The sequence below is a fragment of the Saccopteryx bilineata genome, chromosome 7 (assembly GCF_036850765.1).
Source record: "Saccopteryx bilineata isolate mSacBil1 chromosome 7, mSacBil1_pri_phased_curated, whole genome shotgun sequence".
Taxonomy (NCBI): Eukaryota; Metazoa; Chordata; class Mammalia; order Chiroptera; family Emballonuridae; genus Saccopteryx; species Saccopteryx bilineata.
The window spans coordinates 84,148,828-84,169,912 of record NC_089496.1 but is presented as its reverse complement, the minus strand read 5'-3'; the positions used below and the strand labels follow the sequence as shown (position 1 = coordinate 84,169,912).

The following is a 21,085-nucleotide window of genomic DNA, read 5'->3' as shown; positions in this document are numbered from 1 at the left end:
CTTACTCTGCTTCAACCATCACAGCTCCTTTAAAAAACTTTGTTTTTTTACACTGAGCTTCTGTTTCCACCAGAGGAAAGAATTCTCCTGCACAAGAACCAGAAAACATTTGAAAACCATTGGCACAGAATAACACTGATCTATAGAAGAGTTAGGGTTGACGGGCGGCATTTCTGCTTAAAGGACATTTTCCTGAAAAGGAACCCACTCTAAACACAAGGGCTGTCTCTATTCATCTAGAAACCTCATTTGCCTTAGAAAAGAAAAACAATGATTCTTTTTCTTTAGTTAGTACTCCAAGGATAATTAAAAAATAAGAATTTAGTCATAATAACTTGCCAGTTTTCTTCGGCCCCAGGGAGCTGTTTTGCTCTTATTGGGACGGTGCAGAGTGCTGACGGTATAGGCAGTCAGTGGAGGCTGACGTGGCCCCTGACTTGAGTGCCTCGGCCTCACAAAGAAGACAATTAATATTTGTGTTCTGGGTGTGTCTGTAGCCAGTCTGGGGGAGGACCCAGAGCAGCAGGCTGGGGCCCAGGAAACCTGAGTTCTGATTCCCACTTTGTCATTGAATGACTTTATAATCTGGGACATTTCCTTGAACCATACTGTGCCTCAGTTTCCACATCCATGGTTATACCTGACTTTTTTTTTTTTCTGAAGCTGGAAACGGGGAGAGACAGACAGACTCCCGCATGCGCCCGACCGGGATCCACCCGGCACGCCCACCAGGGGGCGATGCTCTGCCCCTCGGGGGCGTCGCTCTGTTGTGACCAGAGCCACTCTAGCGCCTGGGGCAGAGGCCAAGGAGCCATCCCCAGCGTCCGGGCCATCTTTGCTCCAATGGAGCCTCGGCTGCAGGAGGGGAAGAGAGAGAGAGGAAGGAGAGGGGGAGGGGTGGAGAAGCAGATGGGCGCTTCTGCTGTGTGCCCTGGCCAGGAATCGAACCCGGGACTTCTGCACACCAGGCCGACGCTCTACCACTGAGCCAACTGGCCAGGGCCTATACCTGACTTATTTACGTAATATCTAGTGATGTTTGAAGGAGGTATAACAACACATATGAATGCACTTTGGGGAAAGTCCTATGCAATCTAATATTGAACTATTATTTCTGGCATTGTTCCTTTATTCAAAGACTGTCAGGATTTTTTATACATTTATATGGGCTCTATTTGATTTTTTAAAAAACTTTTTTGAGTTTCTTTTCTCCCCCTATGTATTTTACTTTTTCTTTCTCCTGTTGAAAGTAGATATTGCCTCATTGAAGTGAGTGAAGCAGACAGGAACCTCCCTTTAAAAGGAGCTTGAAAAACAGGCTAGGTCAAAGCAGAAAGCTGAGGGATGAAAGAGCCTGACAGCTGTCCGGGCTCTAAGAACACACGGACTCACACCTGTGAGTGGGAACACCCCGCCAGTCTCTGCCCTTGTAGTTCCGAGCCTGGGTGGGTGCTTCCACCGCTCAGTTGTAACCAAGAGAGCTCAGGGACGTGAAAAAGATCTGTCACACAGTGACTTGGAAAGTTGGTCTAGCACTAGGACCATACGCTCCACTTCGAACTGGAGTCCCTTGAATAAGGAGAGCTTTTGCCTACAGTGGTCGGCAAACTCATTAGTCAACAGAGCCACATATCAACAGTACAACGATTGAAATTTCTTTTGAGAGCCAAATTTTTTAAACTTAAACTATATAGGTAGGTACATTCCTTAACGAGGTAACGCCCGCACGTGGTATTTTCTGGAAGAGCCACACTCAAGGGACCAAAGAGCCGCACGTGGGGCTTGCGAGCCGCGGTTTGCTGACCGCTGACCTACACAGACCAGCAGTGTGCCTTTTTAATATTCTCTGTGCAGAATGTTTGCCATACACGTGGTCTACCCTATCCTTGCACCTGCTCTTTCATACGGGGCTAGCTTATCCATTTATCCTTCTTGGCAGACTTCGGGCTTTGACAAACAGAGCCACTTTCTACCCCTGGCCTCCCTGAACTTCCTGCTACACCCATCCCGAAGAAGAAGGGGGTGGAGGAGGAAGTGGTCCCTTGAAGATAATAAGGTGCATGTAGTACCGGAGCTTACCTCTCTGCTCCCAGAGGCCCTCCCTTGGGGCAGCTAGGGGAGCTCCCCTGGCTCTCCCACTTCCCTGGGAGAAAGCTGCTGTGCCACCCCCAGATGTTTTATTCTGCTAGCACAGTAGGAGCCGTTTTCTGGGCCCCGGGGTAGAAATCTAGGGAGGAAATAAAGCCCAACCACTGGGCAGGGCTAAGCCAATATTGACCAGGTCAATGCCGTACAAGGCTTGCTGAATCTATGTGGTCTAAAACCACCCGCCAGTCTTGCAAGCCAGAATAATCTTTCACAGGCCCGAAGGACCTCCTTTCATGACTTGCTGGGTCATTGTTGTCAGTTGTGGACCACCCAGCCATCATTCATCACTTATTAAGGGATTGAGAGGCATACTGAGTCGCAGTGAAGTGCCCTGACTTTGGAGCCTGGTTAAATCCCAGCTGTCCCACTTACCAGCTGCCTAATGTGGGATTGCTAACTTGTTTCCCTGTGCCTTAGTTTCTGTTGGAAATAGTGACAATAGTATTTATTTCATGGACTTGGGAGGTTTCAAGGAAATTATGGCTGCTCTTAGAATTCTGCCTGATGCATGGATAACCTGTTAGAATCAATGGTGTTCACAGCCCCTCCTCATAAAGGGAAGTAATTCAGAGAGTTTGACTAGATGAATGACTCCCAGACCTTTCCCTGATCAAACATTCTTTTCACTACCTGATAAGGAAGCATTTCCGAGCTCTTTCTCACATCCTCCCCCACTCTCTGGTCCCCCCGCAGTGTCACACAGGATTCTGTGGAGTTTCAGCGCTGATCTGGGCAGAGCCCCCATCCGCTCCTTTTCCTCTCCCCTCCTCTCCCCTTCTCTTTCCCTCTCCTCTCCCCTCTCCTCCAGGCACCCTCCAGACTCAGGTGAGGGGGGCAGGTGGAGAGGGAGCAGGCGAGCAGTTTGGTAAATGACTGTCTAGTTAGTGCCTTAAAGCTTATCCCTTCTTCCTCTAATTCCAGACTTGGAGATCACCGTCCCGATTCGGCACTCACAGCTCCTGCCTGGGAAAGTGGAGTTTGGAGTCTATGAGAGTGGCCCCAGGAAAAGTGTCTTCCCCCCAAGATCGGAGCTAAGACGAGGAGACTGGAAGACAGATAGCACCTCCAGCACAGCAAGTGAGCAGGCTGGCGGGCAGGGGCGGGGCACCTTCACGGCTGCACTTCAGCTGGCCGGGGCTTGGAAGCATGCTCTGTTATAAGCCCAGGAGATCTCAGTTGGAGCCTGATTGGGGTTTGGGAGGTGTAAGAAATAGTGGATGTGAGTTTTGCCTTTTTTTTTTTTCAGGGACCAAAGATCTATTACACAAATATCCCCTGAAGCCAGATTGTATGATAATATTACTCTATCCCTTTTATAAAGAGATGAATCTTGTAATAGTACTAGTTAACATTTATTGAGCATTTACTATATGCTGAGTCTCTTCTGTAGATTTTGTGATTTAGTCATCATAATGACTATGTGAGAGGAGACCGGGGGCCAAGTGCCTTGCCCTCAGTTAAGTAGCTCATAGTGGTAGAGCTGGGATTTGAACTCAGGCAGAGTCGATCCAGGGCCCAGACTTTAACCATTATTCTTTTTGCTTCCTCAACTGTGTTAAGGAGAGGGAAAGGGCACAAAGTCAGGAACATTAGAAAACAATGGACTCACATTTGAGAATTCTAACAATATAGGTTGAGGATTTAATTAGGAAATGTCTTCCTTTTGGCTTCAAAGCTTGAATAGGAGCCTGATTGCAACAGACAATAGGCGCTGCTGTGCAGGCAGGAGCTGGGACTCTGTTTCCGGATCCCAGGCTCCCAGGCGGGGTTAGCTGACTTCAGCACCCCAGCGATCGAGCTTCCTTTCTTTCATACAGTTAGAGTTAAGAAAACAGCTAGGAGTGCCCTAAAAGAGCAAGAGACAAGATACCTTTCAGGACTCGTGTCAGGCATTGGATGTTGGAACAGGAAGGTCATCAAGCCCGAGAGTTCTTGATCTCGTCTGTGTCACAATCTCTCTGAGAATCTGAGACGTGCTCTGGATACACTTTCCTGAAAAAGATGCACATGCACGAGGGTGTGTACGCACACAAATGTGCTCATTCATGGACTTAGGCCAAGACCGTCAGAACTAGTCTCTCTCCTCACTTTATAGATAGAGTTTTTGTAACCCGGAAAGGGAAGGAGTTCTGTCCAAGGTCACACAGCCAGTGAGTAGCAACAGGGGCATAGAATCCAGCTCCTCTCAGCTTAGCATTCCTGCCACTGTTAACCTGTCACAACAATCTCAAAACATGTCACACGAGCGCATGGGAAGTCTAGACTGGACTGAGGAGAAAACTTCCCCATACATTATGGAGGTGATAATGGTATCTAAAATCCCCTTGAGGCAATTTAAAGAATTCTGACAAGTTCAGCAATGGGAGAGATTTTTCCAGTGATCACAAGTGATCAAGGAAGCAAGGGGGCCTGACCAGGCGGTGGCGCAGTGGATAGAGCGTCGGACTGGGATGCGGAAGTACCCAGGTTCGAGACTCCGAGGTCGCGCGCGGGCTCATCTGGCTTGAGCAAAGAGCTCGCCAGCTTGGACCCAAGGTCGCTGGCTCCAGCAAGGGGTTACTCGGTCTGCTGATGGCCCACGGTCAAGGCACATGTGAGAAAGCAATCAATGAACAACTAAGAAGTCGCAATGCGCAACGAGAAACTGATGATTGATGCTTCTCATCTCTCTCTGTTCCTGTCTGTCTGTCCCTGTCTATCTCTGCCTCTGTAAAAAAAAAAAAAAAAAAAAAAAAAAAAAAAAAAAAAAAAGGAAGCAAGGGGCATGCGGCCCATGTCATGGACATTTTGTGGAGGAGAGAATTGATATAGACCCTCTCAAGATGAGGGTAGTGCATTCTGGGGTGGGGTGGGTGGGCGGGATTTAACAAGACAAATGCAAAGTGCTCATTTCAAGTGCAGATTAATTTCAGAGACTTTATGCATGCGTTTTACCTTGAGTTAGTGTGGGCTGGGAGCACAATGGGAAGCAGAAATGGTGCCCGTCACCTTGTATGATGGTTTCTTGCCCAGGCATGACTAGCTCATCTGGTTAGAAAACATTGTTTAATGACAGACCGGTGGATTTGACCCTACACCTTGACGAAAATGATTCTGGACTAGATACAGGTAGTTAGTGATTGTACAATATTGTGAATGTACAAAATGCCACCACTATCCTGTGGCTGAGGACTGCATCTGGTCCCTGTTACACAGTTCCAGTTATCTATCGCTATGTGACAAACCACCCCCAATGTATTGGCTTGAAATAACAGTTCATTTATGCCTGCTTGTAAACTTGGGCAGAACTCATTGGAGATGGTTCATCTCCACTCCATATGGGTCCATTGGGGTCACTCAAGATACTGTATTCTGCAATAAGGTTGGCTTGGGCTGAACATCCAAGATGGTGTCTCATCCTTCCGACCCTCTCTACATATGGGCTTCTAAATTAGTAGCCCAGACCTATATGCTAACCAGATCTATTCCAGGGAACATTCCAGAAGGACAGGCCCAGTGTGCAAGTGCTTATTGAGCAAGGGGGGAGAGTGAGGATGGGCCAGCTCTGATATACCACTGCCTCTTAACCCTCAAAGTCACCCTGACACAGCACTCTTTTTATTAGAGTGTAACAGTCATTTCGTGAGACCACAGAAAACAGTTGTAGGTTAAATCTGGTTATAACAACATTTTTAAGCTCCAGAATATTAATGTTATGGTTACGAGAACAAAAGTTTCATTACAGAAAGACTGTTTGTTGACCTTTTCCTAGATTGTCTGGTCCAAGTTTCTTAAGGATCATATATTTGGTCATTTTTTACTGTCATTCATTTCTCCACTAAATATTGTGCACTGTCCTGTGCATACTGAGCTGGCTGTCTACTGGAGACATGAAGATGAAGAAGAGGGGAGGGGGTCCTGTCTTCAGGGTGATTGGAAGGGAGGAGATTAAATACAAAAATAGCATGACTTGGATGCTTGCCTGATCCTTCATCCTTGGTGACAGAAGCCTGATGAGGGATGGGCGCTGCCCTTATCCCCACTGGCAAGAGTGGAGCTGAGGGAGGCTGAGGGCAAAGGGCCAGGGCAGCTGACTCAGGGAGCCAAGGTTCACAGCCAAACGCTGGAGTGGGGTGGTTAAAGATTTAACAACACCAAGGGAAGGGATCATGGGAGCTGGTGGGTGTGAATTTCCAGGGTCCTGGAGCCTGTGCCTGGACAGCTTTTCGCTCCCTCCTAGTGGACAACCTCTGGCGCCAGGCTGGTTGTGAGGGAGTAGGAAGATGAACAATGAAATAACATGGGATGCTTGACCCCACTGGGGTGGGAGCCCATGGCAGCAGGGGTTACTTCCATCTGGAGGAATCTGGAAGTCACTTGCTCAGGGCTATTTCTAAATCACACACGTATATGCACCTTCTAATAAGGGGCCAGTTTAACACAAAACAAAATACAAAGCACAAGTTCTGACATAGAATTTACGCTCATGGTAGGAACTGTGGCTGTGTGTTCAGGTGCTAAAGGCTTTTGAACTGGGGATTTATCACCTGTATCGTCAGAACAGCACTATCTAACTCAGGGGTCCCCAAACTTTTTACACAGGGGGCCAGTTCACTGTCCCTCAGACCGTTGGAGGGCCGGACTATAAAAAAAAAACCAACTATGAACAAATCCCTATGCACACTGCACATATCTTATTTTAAAGTTAAAAAAAAAAGGAACAAATACAATATTTAAAATAAAGAACAAGTAAATTTAAATCAACAAGCTGCCCAGTATTTCAATGGGAACTATGGGCCTGCTTTTGGCTAATGAGATGGTCAATATCCGGTCCCATATTTGTCACTGCTAGCCATAACAAGTGATATGTGCTCCTCTCATTGACCACCAATGAAAGAGGTGTCCCTTCCGGAAGTGCAGCGGGGGCCGGATAAATGGCCTCAGGGAGCCGCATGTGGCCCGCGGGCCGTAGTTTGGGGACCCCTGAACTGAACGTTCTGAAAAGAGTCTGTTGTATGCTGTCCAGGATGGGAGCGAGTGTGAAGTATGGCTAGTGCTACTGATTTGATCAACGCAGAGGCACTAATATCAGACAGATTTTCATAGGGATTAAACGATTGTGTTTTTAAAGCACATACTGTGTGGGAAGCCCTCAGTAAATGGTAGCTGTAAAGCAAAATGTGTAATAAAAAGGTGAACCATTTCATTTTATACTGAAAAACTGGCCTCTAATAAGAATGGTATGAGACTGCAGCACTCTGAAGACTTCCAGATTCACAGCTCATGTGTTGTTTCTAGTGGTAAAAATAAGTAGCAGAGGTCCCCAAACTTTTTACACAGGGGACCAGTTCACTGTCCCTCAGACCGTTGGAGGGCCGCCACATACAGTGCTCCTCTCACTGACCACCAATGAAAGAGGTGCCCCTTCCGGGAGTGCGGCGGGGGGCCGGATAAATGGCCTCAGGGGGCCACATGCGGCCCGTGGGCCGTAGTTTGGGGACGCCTGTAAGAGCGTTGTGCTGTATTTTAGCCTGAGAGGATCTGCAGCCCTGCTGATTTTTTCTGTCCCCTTTAGGCAGCGCCAGCAACCGATCCAGCACCCGGAGCCTCCTCAGTGTGAGCAGCGGGATGGAGGGGGACAACGAGGTGAGAGCTGGGACTCCTGAACCCATCTGCTTGTCCGAGGGGTCCTTTCATTGCAAGATATAGAAATCCGGTTGAACAAAGGATCATATATTGTAGGATGCCATGTATGTGAAATGTCTGGACTAAGTAACCCCATGGAGATAGCGTGCAAATTGGTGGTTGCCAGGGGCTGGGAGACGGGGGAAATGAGGAGAAACTACTCGATGCATTCCATGTCTCCTTTTGGGGTGATGAAAACGATCTGGAACTAGATGGAAGTAGTTAGTGGTTGCACAATATTGTGAATGTACTAAATACCATTTGAGCTGTTGGCTTTATAATGGTTATATTTATGTTATGTAAATTTCATCTCAATAAAAAGAGGAAAGAAGGAAGGAAGAGAAATCCATTCAGGCTAGTTAAGCCAAAGGGACATCTATGAGAAGGAGTTGATTGAGTCTCAGAGAATCTAGCAATCACGTTTTGGGGTCTGGATCAGGAATAACTAGACATACCAGAGCCGATGCCACTGGTCTGTGTTTCCTGGACCACAAGCTCCTTCGTCTCTGCTTCTCTGTGCGTATCTACTCCTTTTTCCCAAAGCTCCCTGGCCTGTTCTACCTCTTCACATGTATAGTGGCACACGATTTCCTGAGAGCCACAAGGCATCCCAGCAGAGGGTAGCTGGGTGTCTTAGGCTGAGGCCCAGTTTGGGTTGTGGTCCTATCCTGACCCAGGGACCAGGGGCTGGGACAGTGGGAGGGGTCACATGGGAGGGGACCACCCAGGCAACTCCTTGGGGAAGGGTCCTAAGCGTGGGCCACCCCTCTAGCGCATAGCTTGTTGTATCCTGACTGAGGACCACTCATAGTTTTGTTGTCTCCAAAAGGGACTTCTGTTTAAAAATAAAATTTCTCTAGCTCTATCTGGTTATATAGAGCTGTGCTTCTCAATCTTTAATACACATAAGAATGGCCTAGGACCTTGTTTAAATGCAGGTTCTGGGGAGGAACCTGTGGTCCCGTGTTTCTCACAAGTGCCCAGCTGATGCTGACCTTGATGGCCCACACACCGTGCTCTGAATAGCAAGAACTGTCAGTGATCATGTGGGCCTGATTGTCTCCTTAGTGGCCCCAGGAGTCAATGGAAAGCTGCCCTGGTTTTGTTGGGTTGATGATCAGTTTGTAAATAACCTTCAGCCAAACCCTGAGGGGGACTTTTTGGGATACTGGTGTCCATACATGCTGGTTGCTTGATGTACTTTCCCCATTTGCTTCTCATGATTTCCGCTGTAGGATAATGAAGTCCCTGAGGTGACCAGAAGTCGGAGTCCAGTCCCCCCACAAGTGGACGGAGTGTCAGCCCTGCCTGTTGAGAGGCCCCCCAGGGTGCCTCCCCGAGCTGCTTCTCAGAGGTAACATTGAAGCTGGTAGGACAGTTCATCCTCACTCTCTGAATTCCGGGGCAGAGTAGGACTGGGGGACATCGAAGGTGACCTAAGAATGAGTATAGAGCTGAAATATGCCTACTTTGGACACACTTCCCTGTGCACTCACTCTTCATTGGTTTAAGTGATGCTCTATTCAGTTGTACACATTTTTTTTTTTTTTTTTGTATTTTTCTGAAGCTAGAAACGGGGAGGCAGTCAGACAGACTCCCGCATGTGCCCGACCCGGATCCACCCGGCACACCCATCTGGGGCGTTGCTCTGTTGCAACCAGAGCCATTCTAGCGCCTGAGGCAGAGGCCATAGAGCCATCCTCAGCGCCCAGGCCAACTTTGCTCCAATGGAGCCTTGGCTGCTGGAGGGGTAGAGAGAGACAGAGAGGAAGGAGAGGGGGAGGGGTGGAGAAGCAGATGGGTGTTTCTCCTGTGTGCCCTGGCCGGGAATTGAACCCAGGACTCCTGCACGGCAGACCAATGCTCTACCACTGAGCCAACTGGCCAGGGCTTAGTTGTACACATTTTTAATAGCCGATGAAATATTTCACTAATTAAATGCATTGGCAAGCATAAACTTTTAAAATAATTTTTATCTATTGGGTTAGAATTTGGCTCCTTACTAACTAATTCCCTTGGCTGTAGTTTGGGGACAGTGCCTTTCGGGGACCAGGAGACAAGAAGGAATTGGGAATGGAAATTAAGGTGAGAGGCAGCCTGGCATGGTGGTTGGTAAGGAGCATGGCTGTAGCAGTTGGGGACAGGCCTCCTCTGGCAGTCACTGGGGAGCTTGGATGAATTATTCACCATTCATTTGCCTCAGCTGAGTTTATTTGCCTCAGTTGAGTCCATTCCTGCGCCCCTCGCAGCTCCCCCTCCGGTGTGTCTCAGGCCTGCTCATTCCGCTGCCCTTTCAGCTCCCAGACGCACCCCCTCCCTCCATCTGCCAGCCCTAAGCTCGTCCACACAGGCCTGCATTTACTCTCTGCCTCCAGTCGCTCCCTCCTCCACACTGTGACCAGAGTGCTCTTTCTAGAACAGAAATAGCTGATGATGTCACTTCCTGGTATAAAAGCTTTCCAATTTAATTCTGTATTTTTTAACGTGCTCTGGCCCCATCTAGCCTCAAGTCCCAGCCCTCTCCGCCCTTAAGAATTCCCAGTGAGCTGCGCCAGTTTGTAATGTCTTTGCTCAATTTTGGGTTTTTTTTTGCCTGAAATGCTGCCTTCCTACTCCCTTCCAATCTCTGTTTAGAAAATTTCTACACATCTTTTAGGACTAAGTCCGAATATCACCTCCTCTGTGAAGCCTTCCCTGAGGTTCTTGCGTAAATCTTGTGATTCCCCAAACACCTCTATTATAGTCCATTCCACATGTGGCCCTTGTTCACATATTCATCTTTTCAAGTGGATGGCGAACCTTGAGAGGATAGAAACTATTTTCGATTAAAAAAATTGTTTTTGCCCTGGTCGGTGGCTTAGTTGGTTAGAGCGTCGTCCAGAAGCACAGAGGTTGCTGGTTCGATCCCTGGCCAGGGCACATACAGGAACAGCTCGATGTTTCTGTCTCTCTCTCTCTCTCCCTTCCTCTTTCTCTAAAAATCAATTAAAAATTTTTTTTTCTGTTCTCCCCAGTGCTTAACACAGTAACTGGAACATACTAGAAATTTAGCAAATATTTATATTTATGAAGTAAATTAATAAATGGATGGATTGGTATTGCTTGGTTTAGACCAGGGGTCCCCAAACTACGGCCCGCGGGCCACATGCGGCCCCCTGAGGCCATTTATCCGGCCCCCCTCCGCACTTCCGGAAGGGGCACCTCTTTCTTTGGTGGTCAGTGAGAGACGCAAAGCATGGCATCGCTCACATACAGTACTACTTCCAGTGACGTGGGATGCACACCTCACGGCTCCGGAAGCACGTCACATCACTTGTTACATCTAGCAGTGACAAATATGGAACTGGACATTGACCATCTCATTAGCCAAAAGCAGGCCCGTAGTTCCCATTGAAATACTGGTCAGTTTATTGATTTAAATTTACTTGTTCTTTACTTTAAATATTGTATTTGTTCCTGTTTTGTTTTTTTACTTTAAAATAAGATATATGCAGTGTGCATAGGGATTTGTTCATAGTTTTTTTTATAGTCTGGCCCTCCAATGGTCTGAGGGACAGTGAACTGGCCCCCTGTGTAAAAAGTTTGGGGACCCCTGGTTTAGACTATGTGCCTACCTCCTAAACAGCCATCCAGTCACCTACCACAGTGCAGCTGGGTTATAGATTAGTGAGGAGAGGCTTCACACTCCCACCTGTTGTAAGTTCCCAGTATATTTCAAAGTCAGGGAAGGCAGATGGTGACAAGAGTAGAAGTTGGTGCACTCTATCTTTGCATGGTGTTTCATTCATTCTTTAGTCTCTATAGACTGGGTACCTGGTACTGTCATCCTCTGCATAGGTAAGGTCCTGCCACTTGAGGGGGAAAAAACAGATTCTTGCTGAGACATTGCACCTTTGTTTTTGAACTTATTCTGCCATTTACTAGTGATTTGGCAAGTACTAACAATCTATGTACTCTATCTACCCTTTAAGGCAGGGGTCCCCAAACTAAGGCCCACGGGCCACATGCGGCCCCCTGAGGCCATTTATCCGGCCCCCGCTGCACTTCCGGAAGGGGCACCTCTTTCATTGGTGGTCAGTGAGAGGAGCATAGTTCCCATTGAAATTCTGGTCAGTTTGTTGATTTAAATTTACTTGTTCTTTATTTTAAATAGTGTATTTGTTCCCGTTTTGTTTTTTTACTTTAAAATAAGATATGTGCAGTGTGCATAGGGATTTGTTCATAGTTGTTTTTTTATAGTCCGGCCCTCCAACGGTCTGAGAGACAGTGAACTGGCCCCCTGTGTAAAAAGTTTGGGGACCTCTGCTTTAAGGCATAGCCTGGGTACTGCTTAATCAGAACACACTCTGGCGGCCTCCTGCAGCACCAGGGTTAACCTGTCAGCTGCTGCCTTGTAACAGGGCAGTGGAGTTTCTAGGGGGGGGGGGTTGGAGTGGTCAGGGAGTGAGAAACTTAGGACCGAGGCTATTTACTAACTAATAGAGAAGCTTCAAAATACTTTTACCTACATTATGACCATACAAAAGCCTGTCAGCTAAACAGCAGTCCTGCTTTAAAAGAACGTTAACCGACATCAGATTGGTGGGTTCTTAAACTAAACTTGTCATCAGTAAGACCTCACCCTCAACAAGGAGGGAGAAGGAAACAGTGCCCAGGCATTTCTGGACCATTGTGTCTCCAGCTCCGGCTTGCCGGTGTCCTGGAGAGGGTGTCTTCCCACCGGCCACCCTTTGATTCTGGTTTAATACCCTTTACTCCCATGGTTCTGAGATGTTTATAATCACAAGTCCATTTCCCTGAGATGGGACTTCCAGTTCTTAGCTGACTGGGGTTGTTCATCAGCATGAAATTTAGAGATGGCTTGTTTATAGACCCACCCCAGTCGCAGAGTGGGAGTGCAGAGAGAGGAAGAGGGGCCAGGTGGGAATCATGATGATTTTTTTTTCTTTTTCTTTTTCTATTTTTATTTTTATTTTTTGTATTTTTCCGAAGCTGGAAACGGGGAGGCAGTCAGACAGACTCCCGCATGCGCCCGACCGGGATCCACCGTGGCACACCCACCAGGAGGCGATGCTCTGCCCATCTTGGGGCGTTGCTCTGCCGCAATCAAAGCCATTCTAGCGCCCGAGGCAGAGGCCACAGAGCCATCCTCAGCGCCCGGGCAAACTTTGCTTCAGTGGAGCCTTGGCTGCGAGAGGGGAAGAAAGAGACAGAGAGGAAGGAGAGGGGGATGAGTGGAGAAGCAGATGGGCGCTTCTCCTGTGTGCCCTGGCCGGGAATTGAACCCGGGACTGCTGCACGCCAGGCCGACGCTCTACCACTGAGCCAACCGGCCAGGGCCTATCATGATGATTTTTGAGGTGGAAGATAAAATGTAAGGCTCATGGGGCATAAAATTAAAGAATAGATCTTTAATTATATTGATAAAATCATTAGCTTTACTTCTTGAATGCTTATTCTAAGCCAGAAACTGTTCTACCCACTTTCCAGGGGTCATCTCCAAGCCTCACAGAGTATGCTAGTGTAGGTATCGTTACCTCTGTTTGCTAGGTTCAGAGAAGTTGAACTTGTCCTTCAGACGTATGCATAAATGTATCTGCTATATGTTGTAATGGGTTATGATTTCCCTGGTCAAAACACTCAGTACAGTTTACTGATTTTTCCTATTACCTGTCTCATCCGTTACATTCTCAGCACCTTGAGGTAGAATCTGTGTCCATTTTACTTGTTATTTCATCCCATATCCAGGAGTAGAGGGATAATAGATGAATATTTATCTACTATAGGAAGGAAGGAAGGAAGGAAGGAAGGAAGGAAGGAAGGAAGGAAGGAAGGAAGGAAGGAGGGAGGGAGGGAGGGAGGGAGGGAGGGAGGGAAGGAAGGAAGGAAAGAGGGATAGGAGGAAGAGAGGGAGGGAGGGAGGGAGGGAGGGAGGGAGGGAGGGAGGGAGGGGGAGAGAAGTGGCAAACTGGGGAGAGTTAAAACCATCTACCCCCAGGCGCCACGGCAGGACCTCCTGAGGATATCTATGATTGTTCTTTCCTACTTCTGCCTCCCTCTCTTGTTCCTGAGACAGCCCCTCTTCTCCCATTTTTTGTCATTTCCTTGATCTATCTACAAAACTTGCATTCAAGAGATATTTAGTAAATATTTAACCATTAATTCATTCAGTCCTTGAGTACGCAACTCCAGGGCAACACAGTTCAATCACAGCACGCCACAAAGCTCTCTTTCTTGACTTATTGACTTGCTTCCAAGGGAATTGATATTGGTTTTACAGCACATATGTGGAAATACCACCTGCAACTGTTGAACCTGTCTGTAAATAGACTCACCCAAGTCTAGCTGGACCGTCATTTAGGACTGTTCAAAAACCATCCAGAATAACACGGACAGGGGCTTCTAGGAAAGCAAACACAGAATTAGAATCACACAGTTAGTGATCCCATGAGGAAGTTGCGAGAAGCAGACCGGAAACTCTTAATTTCTCTCTCAAGGGACCTATCTACTCCAGTGTGTTTCTTGCCTGGCTGCATTATTTGAATCAGTAGTGTTTTAAAATATGGGTTTTATCGTTATTCAGATGTGACAAGGCCAACAGATCAGGAGACAACTGCCATTGAAAAGATTGTTATACTTATAGATCCAAAGAGGAGGGGCACACAGAGAAGCACCTGGTTTGTGGTGTTTTCCACAGGAAGGAACAAGGGAGGCAGGGTTAGCAGATCTAGGATGACTAGTGTGAATAATTTCTGCAGGCCTGGGGCAAAGGGGCTGGCTCTAGTTGTTGAGCACCTGGCCCTGAGGTGGTTAGATAGCTGGATGGTCCCCGCACCCCCTCTACTGCATGTGACAGCTCATAAAGGAGGTGCTGGGATGTGGACTCTGGATTGGGTGGTTTGCACGTAAAAGCTGTGCTCACAGGCAGGCTGTTTGCTATCTCTAGCAATTAGCTTACCCTGGGAGGGGCCACCTTTCCCGGTCAGGATCAGCAAGGCCCCAGATGTCAAAGCATCAGGAAATAAAAGACTTGGTTTAAACAGTTGACGGTGATGCTTGAGCCCACTCCTCTAAAGATGACGATGGAATGGGTCTGGGCTGGAGCCTGGGGATTTGTATTTTTCAAAGCTCTACTGGTGGTTCTACTGTACAGTTAGGAGTGTGACCACAGCTAGTGTGCCTGGCACTTGAAGGTCCCTGTGCGCAGCCAGTTTCATTACAGGAGGAAGATGTCCTTGGTATAGTAGACCAAATCTGCAACAAATCATGGGTGCCTAAGAACATCAAATTCATTTTAAAAATAGTTGCTTTATCTTTCTTTTTAAAAAAAATTTATTATGCAGTAATTCCAAAGGTTAATGACTCTTCTTTCTCAACTAAAAATAACTGTTATAATTATACACATAACATAGTACCTTATAAGATTGATTCCAGTAAATATCACAAGAAATACAGTGCGTTAAAATTTTGTATTGAATTTGTTGGAATAACACTGGTCAGTAACACTATACAGCAGGGGTCTCCAAACTTTTTACACATGGGGCCAGTTCAGTGTCCCTCAGACCGTTGGAGGGCCGCCACATACAGTGCTTCTCTCACTGACCACCAATGAAAGAGGTGCCCCTTCCGGAAGTGCGGAGGGGGGCGGATAAATGGCCTCAGGGGGCTGTATGCGGCCCTCGGGCCATAGTTTGGGGACCCCTGCACAGGTTTCAGGACAATTCTGTCACACATCATCTGAATACTGTATTGTGTGCTCACCACCCCACGTCCAGTCTCCTTCCATCACCAGCTATCCCCCCTGCACCCTCTCCTGACTTCCCCCCAGGCCCTCTTCCCTCTGGTAATCACCAAACTGTTACAGTGTGTTTTCAAACTGGAGAGACAAATCTGTTTCTCACTCACAGCGTTTGCCGTAGGAAAGCCTGGTCACAGAATGATCTGAAGGTCGTGCTCTTGCTTTGTCTTTCATTTCAGGCCTCCGACCAGGGAGACCTTCCATCCTCCTCCACCTGTTCCACGCAGAGGTCGTTGATTCCACCTCCCGGAACTGCGTATTTCAGGACTTTGAGACTAATGGTTTTCCACCTGTTAATGATGTCTTCATGTTGCGTTTCATGACCTGACTGCTGACCCCAAGACTCACTGTCATTGCTGATATGATTGTAGCCCTGCTGGTTTGGGCTTTCCTTGAAGATATTATTAAGGCATGAAGAAGTGGAAAACTAAGGACTTTATTCACCGTTGCCAAGTATACTATACTGATCCATATACTTGTTTGCCAAAAGGATGAAGACTTAATTGGAATAATTACCTCTAATTTGACATGTCAGAAGCCTGAAAGAATGATTAGAAATGTACTTTACATGTGATTTTACTGAAATGCACTTATATTGGGCCTTACTTACTTGTTAGTCCAGACTAATATCTACACATGGTTATGATTTAGTACTTACAGTATTCAAGTAAGAAGACACATCCTAACGTTTAAATGATTCTTCAACTTTTCTGTTGAACAGGCCAGCACTGTTTCTTCATCTTGTATTAAAACCTGTGAGCACATAACCCAACTATGCAAGGAACAAAGTATGAAGACTGGGAGTCTATGAACAGGAGCTTGGTGTTGCAGTCAAATTCAGGAGGTTGTTTAAGTGCCAGGGCTGATCACATATACCAATCTGAAAAAGACTTTAGAGAGGGATTAGTTAATCCCCTTAGGTAGAAGTCAGATGTGAGGTTCCACAGAAGTCAGGAACTGAGAGTATTTGGTTGGGTAGAAGAAGGGGCAAGTTCAGAATCTGGGCCTGCTGATTCCAGGTCACCACACTTTCCATCTTCAAATAACCAACTGTCTCCCTCAAGAAATGCCCAGATGTAGAAAGTCAGTCAGCGACCGACTATTGGCCTTCCAGAAGTGTCCTTCTTCTATTATCTCCCAGGTCTCGAACTACCATGTTTTTTTGTTTGTTTGTTTGTTTTCCAATTTGGGCATTAATACTTCAATATGCATTCAAAACAGTGATGCTCTCAAGGAACATAAATAATTGGAACCAGAAGCTTGGGACTCAGGGACCCCATCTTATTGCTTTGCAGTCTTTATGGGTCTTAACTTCCGGCCATAGAGAGAAAGGAGGATCCTTGACATTTTCTCTGCTAAGGTGTCAGCAGAGGAAGGAAGAACCTAAAATAGAAATAGTTATCTATTTTCTTATATATCTATTATTACCACTGGGTTTGTGAAATCTGTTTGTACAGAGAACATAGAGCCTAATGTATGTCATTAATTTTGAGTCCCTGGCACATAAATCTACCTTCAAAACACAGGTCCTTAATTTGGTATTTAAACATACAACAAAATTAGTACTGGACCTATTTCTTTAAAGTATATCAAGAAATCTTATGGTTTTCCAGGAAATTATTCTCCCTCCCACAGAGAGGTATAAAAGCTACACTATTAATTATTATTTAAGTACAGTTTTATTGGGTCTTTTTCTAATGATTAAATGTTCTTTTTCAATCTCATTCCTTAGTCCAATGAATAATGACTGTTATTGGAGTTAATAGCTCTTGAAATCTTGGTTTTTCTTTTTTTGTCTTGACATATAATATACTATTGGCCATGACCATCAAGACAGTGTTTGTGCAGATTACCTACCACAATGCCTAGCACATAGTAGCTATTCTGCAATGACCCCTTTACTCTCCTTGTCACTTATTTGGAAGAAACAGGGTAATGCAGGGTAATGTGAGATAAATGGAGAACAAGAAATGTTAATGTTGATATGATGGTTGTCTTTCCTGTTATTTATAGACAGTCTTCATATTAGCACACTTGATTTTTTTTTTTTTTTTTTGTATTTTTTCTGAAGCTGGAAAACGAGGAGAGACAGTCAGACAGACTCCTGCACGTGCCCGACTGGGATCCACCCGGCACGCTCACCAGGGGCGAAGCTCTGCCCACCAGGGGGCGATGCTCTGCCCCTCCGGGGCGTCGCTCGCGACCAGAGCCACTCCAGCGCCTGGGGCAGAGGCCAAGGAGCCATCCCCAGCGCCCCGGCCGTCTCTGCTCCAATGGAGCCTCGGCTGCAGGAGGGGAAGAGAGAGACAGAGAGGAAGGAGAGGGGGAAGGGTGGAGAAGCAGATGGGCGCTTCTCCTGTGTGCCCTGGCCGGGAATCGAACCCGGGACCCCTGCACGCCAGGCCGACGCTCTACCACTGAGCCAACCGGCCAGGGCCCAGCACACTTGATTTTAATAAAAGCTATACTTTTAAAATATTCAATACCTCTAATCCCCATTTTGGATGCCAGGTGTATATTTTTGTACATTCTCTGAATGACAAGCATTTAGATCAATAACGAAGTGAAACCTCTTGCCAGTCAATAGTGTTAGCATCTTTGTATGCACATCATCATTTGTGCAATATTGGAATATCTTACTGCATTTTATTCTTACGTGAAAATAAGTGGAAGACTTAAACTGCAAGTGCTGATGAGAAACCTGGGTCTCATTAATGTGATACACTTGAGGCAGGGGTGGAGATGATCAGGAGTGTCAAGTCAAAAGTGGCAGGTTTTAAACCCTCACTAGCTGTTCATTGAACATTCAAGATGATTGGTTATGTGTAAAAGTAAAAGAAGAGAATGAAAATATTTGGGTGAAACACTCATACTGTATTATCAAAGAATGTCTCTAATAACAACGTTCAAAAATTTGTCATTTTCTAGATACAGAACCACCCATTAGAACATAAATTTATTCACCTTCCACATATCCAGCCTCTGTACAGATTTTTAGGAATACCTTATGTAACAAAACAATGGATTTCAATATAATGCAGATCAGAAACTAAGTTGTAACAAAGTATCCAAAGAGAATATTAAAAAGTTTACTGTGTGTTGCTTTGGGAGACAGCTCTGCTGTCACCATCCTTCCCCAAGATTTTTTTTTTCTTAAGTGAGAAGTGGGGAGGCAGAGACAAACTCTCACATGCTCCCTAATCAGGATCTACCCAGCAAGCCCCCTGTGGGGTAATGCTCTGGCCATCTGGGGCTGTTACTCCGTTGCTCGGCAACTGAACTATTTTAGCGACTGAGGTGAGGCCTTGGAGCCATCCTCAGCACCCAGGGCCAACTTGCTCCAACTGAGCCATGGCTGTGGGAGGAGAAGAGAGAGATAGAGAGAAAAGGAAGAGGGGGAGGGATGCAGAAACAGATGGTCGCTTCTCCTGTGTTCCCTGACCAGGAATCGAACCCTGAACTTCCATACACTAGGATGACTCTACCACTGAGCAAACTGGCCAGGACCTCTTCCCCAATATTTTATAAACTGGCTCAATAGAAAGTGAAATCATTAGTCATATTCACTGACTGCCTTTGCCTCTCTAACTGTATGAGGTACATTGTCCTCCTTCAGTTTCTAGGTGAGCATGGTTCCATTATCTTATATTAAAACCTGTGAGCACATAACTATGTAAGCAACAAAGTACAAAGACTGAGAGACTATGAATAGGTTGGTGTTGCAATAAAATGATTTAACTTGGCATATTTAATGATGTGAGAAATCCCCAATCCTTTGCCATAATTAGGCAAAGTGAAACTATGTTAAATGACCTCAATGAATATTTTTCCAAGTCAATCTAAATTATCTACCCTTGCCCCCTCCTCTTTATCTTGCTTTGTTATTAACAAGGAGAGGTCCTGGTCTGTCCCTGTCCTGTATCATGGCAGTTGAGATTTTTAGATCTCTCTCCCATAAGCCTCAGGAAATAAGTTGGTTTCCTCTGCTCCTCTTTCAAAAAATATGTGGTTTTGCAGCTGGTTGGCTGCTGAAGCATTAGTAACAGATTTACTTCTAAGAAAGACAAGTGGCTAATTTGGATAACTCTAAAAGACTATCCTAACAATCAATCCTTGATTTTGAGGAATTTGCCTGTATAAATATTTGCTTCAGTTTTATAAATAAATTGTGTTATTGAACAGATGAAGTGAAGCAACTACAAGTTGATGCTTCTCATCTGTCTCCTTCCTCTCTCCCTTTCTCTCTCTCTCTCGCTCTCTATCTCTCTCTTTTTTGAGAGGTAGGGGGGCAGGGAGGCCGAGAGACAGACTCCTGCATGTGCCCCAACCGGAATCCACCTGGCAAGCCCCTTAAAGGGCAATGCTCTGCCCATCTGGGGCTGCTGCTCTGTTGTTCGACAACCAAGCTATTTCAGCACCTGAGGCAAGGCCATGGAGCCATCCTCAGTGCCTGGGCCAAAGTGCTCCAACCATTTTTGCCATGGCTGTGGGAGGGGAAGGGAGGAGAGAGAGAGAGAGAGAGAGAGAGAGAGAGAGAGAGAGAAGGGCAGGGGTAAAGAAGCAGATGGTCATTTCTCCTGTGTACCCTGACCGAAAATCAAACTCGGGACTTCTACATGCCGGGCTGATGCTCTACTGCTGAGCCAACCAGCCAGGGAAGCTCGCTCTCTCTTTCTTAAAAAGAATTGTGTTCTGTTTATTTCTAAGTGAGTTATTAAGAATGTAATATGGCCTTCCTCATTCACTCTTAACAGCCAGGTACTGTGTTCACCAGGGTAGTGAAAAGAAGAGTAAAAGGTTGAAAAATGTGTTCTGAATTCTGAGGCAGAACTCAGAATTAATTTTCTCATATAAAGTGTAATAAATAGTAGGTTCCCAGGCTTGTCTGCCAAAGCCCATTTAACCCACAAAAAAATGTAGGAGAAAATGGAGCTAGCTATGCAGTTAGAGTTATCATGGTGTAAAGACAGAACACTGGCTCGGAAGTCAGGAAACTTGGAGTTGACATAGCTTGACTACCCTGGTCTGCTTCATCATTTATGAGGAGTTTTGGTTGTTTTTTTTGTTTTTTTTTTCTCTGAAGCTGGAAACGGGGAGAGACAGTCAGACAGACTCCCGCATGCGCCCGACTGGGATCCACCCGGCATGCCCACCAGGGGCGATGCTCTGCCCACCAGGAGGCGATGTTCTGCCCTCTGGGACGTAGCTCTGCTGTGACCAGAGCCACTCTAGCGCCTGGGGCAGAGGCCAAGGAGCCATCCCCAGCACCCGGGCCATCTTTGCTCCAATGGAGCCTTGGCTGCGGGAGGGGACGAGAGAGACAGAGAGGAAGGAGGGGGGGTGGAGAAGCAAATGGGCGCTTCTCCTATGTGCCCTGGCCGGGAATCGAACCCGGGCCCCCCGCATGCCAGGCCGACGCTCTACCGCTGAGCCAACCGGCCAGGGCCCATTTTTGAGGAGTTTTGTGTTTAGTAA

General features: G+C 46.5%; 1 protein-coding gene and 1 long non-coding RNA gene across 4 annotated transcripts in view; one reads left to right on the top strand and one right to left on the bottom strand.

The window, feature by feature from the left end:
- PIK3AP1 (phosphoinositide-3-kinase adaptor protein 1) overlaps window positions 1–19,763 on the top strand; it is a 124,388-nt gene extending 104,625 nt beyond the window's left edge. For all 3 annotated transcript variants that reach the window (XM_066239301.1, XM_066239302.1, XM_066239303.1), the window contains exons 14-17: window positions 3,070–3,225; window positions 7,703–7,773; window positions 9,048–9,166; window positions 15,790–19,763. In XM_066239301.1, the coding sequence (XP_066095398.1) occupies window positions 3,070–3,225; window positions 7,703–7,773; window positions 9,048–9,166; window positions 15,790–15,847 (404 nt within the window). In that variant the 3' untranslated portion in view covers window positions 15,848–19,763. The remainder of the gene's footprint in view (window positions 1–3,069; window positions 3,226–7,702; window positions 7,774–9,047; window positions 9,167–15,789) is intronic.
- On the bottom strand, window positions 12,799–15,845 carry LOC136310556 (uncharacterized). The gene is made up of 3 exons (XR_010726584.1): window positions 15,718–15,845; window positions 14,148–14,214; window positions 12,799–13,000 (listed from the first exon to the last, which is right to left on the bottom strand). It is a non-coding gene; the product is annotated as an uncharacterized lncRNA (long non-coding RNA).
- Window positions 19,764–21,085: the final 1,322 nt, after the last annotated feature.